Raw genomic sequence first — 10,729 nt, 5'->3', positions numbered from 1 at the left:
AATATCGAGCCATCGATTTGAACAACAAATTTACTTTGAATTATCTTGTTGGCTTTTCAATTAAAATATATTGTACATTGTTTATTTTTAGTTATGAAACCATCTTACAAATAATTGTTCATTTATTGAATTGTAGCAAAAATTATATTTATTGGTTATCGACTATTTATTAATCTATTTTTTTTGTATACTTGATCCAGCTATCAGTGATAGTTGGTTATTTACTGGGCTGTCTAGCTTACCCTTATTTTATTTTTTTTTCAGATTCTGAGGAGTATAGCTGCGCGGGGTTTTTACTTGTGAGAGTGCCGAGAGTAGGACTATGATTTAAGTACTTGGATATTTTTTTATTTATTTATTAGTGGATTTGGTGGACAATTCCATATGATAAGAATTATATATTTGTATGGTTTTTAGCATTATGATATTTAATGATTTAATTTGAGGATTTTTCATTGTGGGTTATGTGTTGGATTCTTAACCTTGCATGCTCACTTAAATGAGTGTGCAGCGTTGTCACGGAGCTTGGGGCGTGACAATTTTGTGGTATCAGAGCCAGGTAGTAATTTTAAAGGCTGGTATAGAATAGTAGTGAGATTGGGTAGATGTAGGATTGGGAACGCTTATAATTTAGTATAATGTTAATTTTAATTACATGTTATAGGGACTTGAGAATAGAATAAGATGAGGTTTTGTTATTGATGCATATAGGTTGCAATGGAACTTGAGGAGACATTGGCAAATCTCGTGTGGTTAGTATAGATAGCAGGAGATTGCTTGTAGACTTGACTGTTTTAGATATGTGGGACTTTGACATAATTCTTGGAATGGATTGGTTGGCAACTAATTATGCTTCTGTTGATTGCCGAGGCAAAAGGGTAGTATTTCAGTTTTCTGATCAACCAAAATTTTATTTTGTGGGTAGTGGAGTTAACACTCCTCCTTTGGTAATCTCAGCTTTGCAAGCTAGACGATTGTTGAGGAATGGTTGCGAGGGTTATTTAGCTTCTATGAAAGATTTTCGTGAGATTGAATTGAAGTTAGAGGATATTCTAGTTGTAAAGGAATTTCCTGATGTTTTTCCTGACGACTTACCGGGGTTGCCACCAGATAAAGAGATTGAGTTTGCCATCGAATTGATACCTGGCACGGGTTCTATCTCCAAGGCTCCGTATCGGATGGGCCTAGGAGAGTTGAAAGAGTTAAAGGAACAATTACAAGAATTACTAGATAAGGGCTTTATTAGGCCTAGTGTTTCTCCTTGGGTGCGCCCGTTTTATTTGTGAAAAAGAAGGATGGTAGTTTTCGCCTTTGCATTGATTATCGAGAGTTAAACAAGGTGACATTTTGAAATAAATATCCTTTGCCTTGGAAAAATAACCTATTTGATCAATTGTAAGGAGCACAAGTCATTTCTAAGATTGACCTTCGTTTTGGATATCATCAGTTGAAGGTTAAGGCGGAAGATATACCTAGGACATCCTTCCGAACTAGGTATGGGCATTATGAATTTTTAGTGATGCCGTTTGGGTTGACCAATGCGTCTGCAGCTTTTATGGATTTAATGAACAGAGTATTTAAACCCTTCTTAGACCAGTTTGTGGTAGTTTTTATTGATGACATTCTTGTGTACTCGAAGAGTAAAGAGCAGCACGAAGAACATCTGAGAATAGTGTTGCAGTTATTAAGGGAGAAGAAATTATTTGCTAAAGTAAAGAAGTGTGAATTTTGGCTGGAGAGTGTACCATTTTTGGGTCATGTGATATCTAAAGACGGGGTGTTTGTTGACCCCAAGAAAGTGGAGGCGGTGGTAGAGTGGAATAAGCCTACTAGTGTCACTGAAATTTGTAGCTTCTTGGGTTTAACAAGTTATTATAGAAGGTTTGTTGAGGGATTTTCTCGAATTTCTATGCCTTTGACTCGTTTAACACAAAAAAGGGTTAAATTTGAATGGTCTAATGATTGTGAGAAGAGTTTCCAGGATCTAAAGAGTCGATTGGTGTCTGCTCTAATACTTATAGTTCCGTCTGGAGATGAAGGTTTTACCATCTATAGTGATGCATCGAAGATGGGCTTGGGTTGTGTCCTGATGTAGAACGATAAGGTAGTGGCACATGCGTCTAGGAAGTTGAAGCCATATGAGCAGAATTATCCTACACATGATTTGGAGTTGGCTGCCATGGTGTTTGCATTGAAAATCTGGAAGCACTACCTGTATGGGGTGAAATATGAGATATTCACTGATCATAAAAGTTTGAAGTATATTTTCACTCAAAAAGAATTGAATATGAGGCAAAGGCGATGGTTGGAGCTATTAAAGGACTATGATTTGACTATCAATCATCATCCAGGAAAAGCCAATGCAGTGGCGGATGCCTTGAGTAGAAAGACCCCAAGTAATTTGGCTACCTTGATCACTGACCAAAAGAATATCTTGGAGGACTTGCAGAGGTTGAATATTGATATTAGATGGCATAACCATGGAGTGTAGTTGGCAAACCTTAGAGTTTAACCCACATTGATTGATAGAATTAAAGATGCTCAAGGAAGAGATCCTCAGTTGCAAAAACTTAAGGCTGAAATGGAAATAGAGCTACAGATGGAATTTTGTATGCATAAAGATGGAATCTTGAGATTTGGAGAGAGGTTGTGTATGCCTAATGATTTGGAGCTCAAGAGAGAAATCATGAGAGAAGCTCACAGTTCAGGATATACGGTATACCCAGGGAGTACTAAAATGTATAAAGACTTGAAGAGGAACTTTTGGTGGAATAATGTGACGAGGGAAATTGCTCAGTATGTTGCTCAATGTTTGCTATGTCAACAAGTGAAAGTTAAACATCAAAGACCTGCAGGTAAGTTACAACCTCTTCCTATTCTCAAGTGGAAGTGGGAACATATTACCATGGATTTTGTGACGGGATTGCCTAGGACCTAAGGTGGTAACAATGCTATTTGGGTTATTGTTGATCGATTGACCAAATCCGCTCACTTTCTAGCTTTTAAGGTAGGGTTCTCCTTAGAGAGGTTTGCAAAATTGTATATCAAGGAGATTGTGAAGTTGTAACGCCCTAAAAAAAAATACATAATATCCATCATTCAGACATGCAGTAATATAAGAAAATCAACGCATTTCCATTCATCAGAGTAGTTCTTACAACAGTATTACATGTTATCAATAAAAGCAAGTGCCCTACGGGCTTACAGCTTTCCAAGTCAATACTTGGTTACACAAAAAAAAGAGTACTAACTCTATACAAAATAAGCCCTTGGCTTGATATACATGTAACACAAACAAAATTAATCAAAAAGAATCTTCAACTCCCATAACTATCCAAGCTATGTCCTTGGAGGTGGCATGCTACCTGCACCTGAAAAATAATGTCCCATATAGGGTGAGCCAACGCCCAGTAGAGATATCCTAAACACAATACGAGCAGTAACTAAGACATCAGCAATTGATAAATGTTTAACTCCCATAAATCAATCATAAAACCATTTCCATTACATGACCACTATGTCTATGTTTCATTTCATTTTCCATTTCTTATCCAATTTCCAAATTCATACCCATGGCTCAGAACCTGGCCACACACTCTAAACGAAATAACAATTCATATTAAACGTTTCCCAGTTCGCAATAGATAAGCATACAAGCTGTATCAACACCTCCACAGATAAGCATATGAGCTATATCAACACTTCCATAGATAAGCATATGAGCTATATCAACACACTAACTGACAAGTATATGAGCTGTATCAGTGGAGTCCATCCCCTATCTCCTCTCAAACAACATCTGGTTTAGAGGTCCATCCCCTATCTTCTCCTAAACCGTGGAGTACATCCCCTATCTCCTCTCATACACACAACGTATATACACATATGTCATATACACAATCAATCAATACATAACGTTAATGTATTCTATTAACCGTCATACTCTATGACACATCCACTTGATTAGTTTTAGTTTGCCTAATCATCATGCATTGTCTACAACAATCAAAACTACCCTCCACCGGTAGCCCAAAGCAATTATTTCTAAACAGATAATAAAAGCTCCAACAGATAAACTATCAATGTTTTCAAAAGTGAGTGATTAATAAATCCAACTCTACCATTCTACAATATAATGAGCCACTTTCATTATTTCCAACTCAATTCCAAATAACAACAATTTTTCTGAATTAATTATACCAATTAATTTATACAACAGATTAGGATTTTCTACCCCATTTCCTAATATAGACCCAAGAGTCCAAATATCAACAACCAACAACAATATCATTATTTTGAAACCCAAAATACACATTTTAGAATCAAAATAACAAGCCCCCTTTTATACATTTTGAAACCCTAGATCTCAAAATCAAACCATTTAACAAAGTGCCCAAAAATCTAGGTCAAAACCCATAAGAGTGAATAGGAATCCCTACCTCAAAAGATGAAACCCAACGAAGGAGATGACGAAAATGAAGATGCTCCAAAACACAAATTTCTCAGATCAAAAGATAGCCCTCGACGATCAACAACCTTTTTGTAAAGGCCAAAGGTGAGGAAACAACTCCTACTAGATCAATACTTAGAGAGAAGTGGAGGTTTTAGAGAGAGAAGCTCTCAAATGGCGTTTTTGAAAAGTAAGAGAGAGTGTGAGGATGTAAAAAGTGACTTGAAAATGCCCAACTACCTTCTGATATACGACAGGTCCGCTCGAGCGGAAAACAAAACGCTTAAGCGTCAAAAACAAAGTACTGAGTTCGCTCGAGCGCAAGAAGTCCCGTTCGAGCTCCAAGACACAAGAATAAAGTACATCCGCTCGAGCGTGGAAACCAGTCCGCTTGAGCGTAGATTTTTCCCTCCCATAACTTATACCAAAAAAGTACTACCCGCTCGAGCGCCAACAAGCCTGCTCGAGCGCAAGAAATCCGCTGGAGCGTAGAAATCACACCTGCAGAAGTTTTGCAGAGCACGAAAATACTGGGAGTGTGCAATCTCCACTCGAGCGCTAGACGACCCGCTCGAGCGGAACGACCAAAAACCTGGCAACAAGAAATTAGACCAAGGCTCAACCCATCTACTCTAAACATGCCCAACACATCCTAAACCTCAATCAAATGGAATTAAAGGACGACAACAAGGTAGACACAGCTACCAACTCCACGGAACCGAGTCCCGAATGCAACTGAACAGTAAAGGGAATACCAAAATCGCTATAGAAGTTGTATGGTATTCCGATGACCATAGTGTCTGATAGAGATAGTAGATTTGTATCTATGTTTTGGAGGAGTTTGCATACAGCTTTGGGTACTAGTTTGAATTTTAGCACGGCCTTTCATCCTCAAACTGATGGACAGTCAGAGAGAACTATTCAGACTCTTGAAGAGATGTTAAGGGCCTGTATTGTTGATCTTGGAGGTTCTTGGGATGAGCATTTGGCCTTAGTGGAATTCTCTGATAATAATAGTTATCATGTGAGCATTCAGATGGCACCATATGCGGCTTTATATGGACGAAAGTGTAGATCACCTATTTGTTAGGATGATGTGGGCGAAAGGAAGTTGTTAGGGCTTGAGATTGTGCAACAAACAGTGAACAAGATCAATCTTATTAGAGAGCGACTTCGCACTGTACAGAGTAGACAGAAAAGTTATGCAAATAATAGGAGACGCGACTTGGTGTTTGAGGTTGGAGACCATCTGGTACTTAAGGTGTCTCCTATGAAAAGAGTAATGAGTTTTGGTGTTCGTGGTAAATTGAGTCCTAGATTTGTTGGACCATTTAAGGTTTTAGATCGAATTGGAGAGAAGCTTACAGACTTGTCCTACCACCTTCACTAGTTGAAGTTCATAATGTCTTCCATGTTTCGATGTTGAGGAAGTATATACCGAATACCAATCATGTGATTGATCATGCACCATTGCAGTTTAAGGAGGATTTGACCTATGAGGAACACCCTGTAAGAATTGTTGATAAGAAGGAGCAGGTTTTGAGGCGTCAAGTCATCCACTACGTTAAGGTTCAACGGAGCAATCACTCGGAGAGAGAAGCTACTTGGGAACTTGAGGATGAAATGAGACAAAAGTATAAACAACTTCTTGAGACTACAGGTATGTCAAATTTCGAGGACGAAATTTCTTTCAAGAGGGAAGAATGTAAAACCCAAGTTGTGTGTAGGATTATTTTATTGGATAGATTAGTAATTAAATTAATTTATATGAGTCATTTATTAATATCAAAGAACTAGTTATGAGATGACATTAAATTTTCTATTACTTAGATGGGTAATTTTGTAACTTTGAGAAATTAGGTTAATAAGCCCAACTATTATGGCTTTAAGTCTTGGGAAACAAACAAAACAGAGGTGGGGAATTGCTCCATAGGCGGCTAGGGTTTGAGAAGGTAAAAGAAAAAAGAAAAGAAAAAGAGAAGAGAGATTCAAGTGGGGTTGCAATAGGGATTGGAGACAGCACGTTGGTGATTTTGGGACACCCATTAGTTAAGGTAAAATCTGTCTTTACTGTTAATTATTAAGTTTATGTTGAGGAATTTAGCAATCAATGTATTAAGGGGATTTGGAAGATCTATAGGTGCCTACTTAGGTTTTGAGAATTGGGTGCAATGTGTAGGTGTAACTTTGGGTAGGTAATAGAAACAATGGAGTTTTGTATCATGGGTAAGGGTGTGTTTGGCTATAAAGTTGGGTTGAATGGTTTGATCACTTGGATATTAAAGCAATACATTAATCTAATATGGTGGGGCTTTTGTGGGTGTATGTAACGCGTAAAAATATTAATTTATTCGAGGTTTTGTTTATTAGGTTTGTGTGATTAAAGTGGTGGAGCTGAGTGTTTGGAGTTGGTGTTGGAATATTATTTTTAAGCGTTTGAGGTAAGCAACCCTCTATCATGGTTGGTTTATTTTTATTCCTACTGAATCGTTTAAAATTATAACTATTTATTTATAGTCATCATGTCCTTTTAAAATAAAATATGGGTCAAGTATAAAACAATATCGACTATTATTATGAAAGTTATTTGAATATTTTGTGAAACTATTCTGAAAATTGTACCAAATGTTTATTCTGAAAATATCGAATATTTTATTTAAAAATTGTGTATTGTTTGAATTTTGAACATCACTCTAGTCTGACTATGATTTGGACCCTAGCCAATGGTTATTTATTGGCATAGAAACTAGTTTCTTTTGGGGCTTTACCACCGGCCTATGTGTGGTTCTGGGCCTTGTCACAGGCTAAGCGACCGTAGTCACCAAGACTTGGGTTTTGTGAATCAAATCATTGAACCATCTGAATATCGAGCCATCGATTTGAACAACGAATTTACTTTGAATTATCTTGTTGGCTTTTCAATTAAAATATATTGTACATTGTTTATTTTTAGTTATGAAACCATCTTACAAATAATTGTTCATTTATTGAATTGTAGCAAAAATTATATTCATTGGTTATCGACTATTTATTAATCTATTTTTTTTTTGTATACTTGATTCATCTAGCAGTGATGGTTGGTTATTTACTGGGTTGTCTACCTTACCCTTATTTTATTTTTTTTCAGATTCTAAGGAGTAGAGCTGCGCGGAGTTTGTACTTGTGGGAGTGCCGAGAGTAATGATTTAAGTACTTGGATTATTTATTTATTTATTTATTAGTGAACTTGGTGGACAATTTCATATGATAAGAATTATATATTTGTATGGTTTTTAGCATTATGATATTTAAGGATTTAATTTGAGTATTTTACATTGTGGGTTATGTGTTGGATTCTTAACCTTACATGCTCACTTAAATGAGTGTGCGGCGTTGCCACGAAGCTTGGGGCGTGACAGAGCTATTCACCTCTCTTATTAGTAACTAAAGTTTCTTTTTTGTGAGATTATCAGGTAAATAAAAAATGGTGTATGTGTAAAGCTTTGGGTTCAATCAATTGTGCAGTGTTGGTGAACTATACGACTTAGTCGGGCTATTGTATCCTGGGAGGGATAAGTCATGGTTTTTTCTGCTGCTCTGGTGTGAGACTTTACTTAACCACAGATGGCTGGAATCTCTTTAAAAAGAGTGAATTTCCCGCGCCTTAACACTTACAATAGTTATTATAATTTTTTTTTATATTTTTTGATATTTTATTTATAATTATCACCAACAATATGCATATTAATAACAGTGTCGAATAAAATCTCTCAAGGGACTTTCTATTTTCTATATTGTTAGTGGTTTGATTCTTGTGTTAAAGTCGGGTGGGGAGGAGAAGTCCATCCCAACTTTGGATTTAGATAGCTACACCCCTCACAGTATTAAAAACACTTTTTAAAAAATTTTACCTTCTTATTTTTTATATTTTTTTATTTTTATTGAATTTCTTTAATATTTTAAGTAATTTTTTTTATTCTTAGACATATCTAATATAAATGTACCTAAAAAATAAAAAATTTGTGAAAAAAACTTTTAAAAATTTACTAAATATAAAAAATATAAAAAAATACGAGAATTCAGTATATTTTTTTATATTTCTATGTATTTATTAATTTTTTGAAATATTTTTTTATAATTTTTTTACTTTTTAGATATATCGTAGTAAGGTGCATTTAAAAAAATAAAAAAAATGTTAAAAATATTTACTAAAAACAAAAAAAACTACAAAAATCTAAAAATTCAATTTTTAAAAAACTTAATTTAAAAAACTCAAACCATTATTGATGATTACTGAGAATATTTGTGTCGTGTTGTGTTGTGTTGAATTGTGTTGCCTCGTATTATTTATAGTATAGTACTAGTTATTATTATGGATGATATCGGTGCTGTATGCGCCCAGAATTTCGAGTGGGCGGCGAACGGACTGTGCAGCCACCGTGATGTCTGCTCCACCTGCGTTGTCCGCCTCCGTTATCTCTGCAACAACCCCCGCTGCTCTATTTTCAACACTCCCACCCCTCTCATCTTCGTCACCCGGGTACCTACCTTCCCACCTACGTCCTACTTAATACTACTACTACTAATACTACTATACTAGAACCTTTTTCTTCTTCTTCTTCTTCTTCTTCTTCTTCTTTTCATACTTTTGCATCTATGTATCTCTCTCTGTACTCTTGTTATGTCAAAAAAAATCTTGTGCATGCATTATTACTAGTGGGTGTAAATGTGATTTATTTGATGAATGAATAAGATGAGTTGAATTTATAAAAGCTGCTAATAGTTATTGCCAATTAACAATGTGGGCATTATAAGGGGAAAAAAAGTGTGACAGAGTATCAAAACTATTTAAGTTGTGTGCGTTTTATATAATAGAATAGATTATAAATTTGGCACGGGATTTTTCCAATATCCATTTTTCTGTACTTTGAGATTCTTTGTATTTCAAAAATTTTAATATTTGGTATCTTTGAAATTGCATTTGAGTACAAGTAAACAAAAGATTTTAGGTAGAGAAGATTCTTTTCTTGGCCTACACATATTAACTAGTACTCACAATAAAGCCCAGTTTCTTTAATTTTGTTTTGTTATGATTGATTTGATCTGATTTATTTATTTTTCTTTTGTACAGGCTTTGGGAGAGTATGCAAGAATGATAAGTGACTTCTCAATATTGCCTACCAATCCAAATTCGGGTCGGGTCGTACTGGTACTTGGAACACCTAGATGCCTATTTTGACGACTCAGACCACTACAGGATGATCAAAGCAATGTGTAGTTGTCTCTCATGTAATGTCTGTGACAAGATAGACCATAGCAACTGCAGACCAAAAGCAGCACATGACAAGTTTAAGAGCCTTGTTCAGCTCGAAAGTCATTTGTTTCACAAGCATAGACTGTTCATGTGCCCTCTCTGTTCGGAAAGAAAAAAGGTATACTATCATATTTTGTAAGTGAATCATTTTCAATTACTTTAGACGATCCCCATCCTTAGGGTCTGTTTAGCGTAAGAATTTTCTTTTATTAAACATTTACATAGATATATGGCATCTCATGATTGTTGTTGTTGCTGTTGTGATTACATTATCATACTGAGCAGTGATCGATGCCATGGATATGCAGGTATTTATTAGTGAACAGAAACTATACACTAGAGCGCAATTGAATAAACAAGTGGACACAGGTGACTTCGAAGCAGATGGGGGTGACCTCTTTGAAAGAGGTGGTTTGATTGGGCATCATAAGTGTGAGTTCTGCAAGAAGGCATTTTATGGGAACAGTGAGTTACACTGCTGGAAAAATGACTTTTAGCCGCTGTATGTATGAAAAACGCCGCTAATTCCTTTAGTGACGCTTATCACCAAACGTCGAGGATGCGGCCGTCACTATAAGTTTATGACGCTTTAAAAACGTCGTAAAATTAGTATAGGCGGCGTTTATAAAAACGCCGCTAAATGTCGCAACCAACGGTAACATGACGTCACACAGGCATTCAGCGACGCTTCAAAAACGTCGTAATAGCTTTTTTATTATTTTAAAAATATAACTATAGTGACGTTTTGAAAAACGCCGCAATAGATTTTTTTCCTTTTTTTTTTAAACTACTAATTTTGTAAGATTTAACTTTAAAAATATACCTGTAAAATAGTAATAATGAATAAAACTTTGTACAGACATATTTCTGTGAGATTATTATTCCCTCACATCTATAATAGTACCCAATACAACATCCTTCAAGAAAAAAATCCAATAAGTTAAATCCATGCAATAGCTGATCCATTCCTAAATAAATTAACACTC

At 35.7% G+C, this 10,729-nt stretch overlaps 1 protein-coding gene across 1 annotated transcript; it reads left to right on the top strand.

Annotated features, from left to right (window-relative positions):
- Positions 1-800: 800 nt before the first annotated feature.
- Positions 801-10,240, top strand: LOC145794929 (uncharacterized). Its single transcript, XM_082877271.1, has 5 exons — positions 801-1,265; positions 2,096-2,259; positions 2,530-2,855; positions 5,787-6,110; positions 10,029-10,240. The coding sequence occupies exons 1-5, from the start codon at positions 801-803 to the stop codon at positions 10,238-10,240; spliced, it is 1,491 nt and encodes a 496-aa protein (XP_082733397.1).
- Positions 10,241-10,729: the final 489 nt, after the last annotated feature.

Source organism: Camellia sinensis, chromosome 7 (genome assembly GCF_055761805.1).
Source record: "Camellia sinensis isolate YWXY chromosome 7, ASM5576180v1, whole genome shotgun sequence".
In the NCBI taxonomy this organism is placed as follows: domain Eukaryota; kingdom Viridiplantae; phylum Streptophyta; class Magnoliopsida; order Ericales; family Theaceae; genus Camellia; species Camellia sinensis.
This window is presented reverse-complemented; position numbering and strand designations above follow the sequence as displayed.

Bases quoted from the DNA above. Each gene is read 5' to 3' on its own strand.
- LOC145794929 (XM_082877271.1), top strand. From the start codon at position 801: ATGTGGGACTTTGACATAATTCTTGGAATGGATTGGTTGGCAACTAAT. The intron at 1,266-2,095 runs GTGCGCCCGTTT...GTCCTGATGTAG, and splicing joins GGCCTAGTGTTTCTCCTTGG to AACGATAAGGTAGTGGCACA. The intron at 2,260-2,529 runs GTATATTTTCAC...ATTGATTGATAG, and splicing joins ACTGATCATAAAAGTTTGAA to AATTAAAGATGCTCAAGGAA.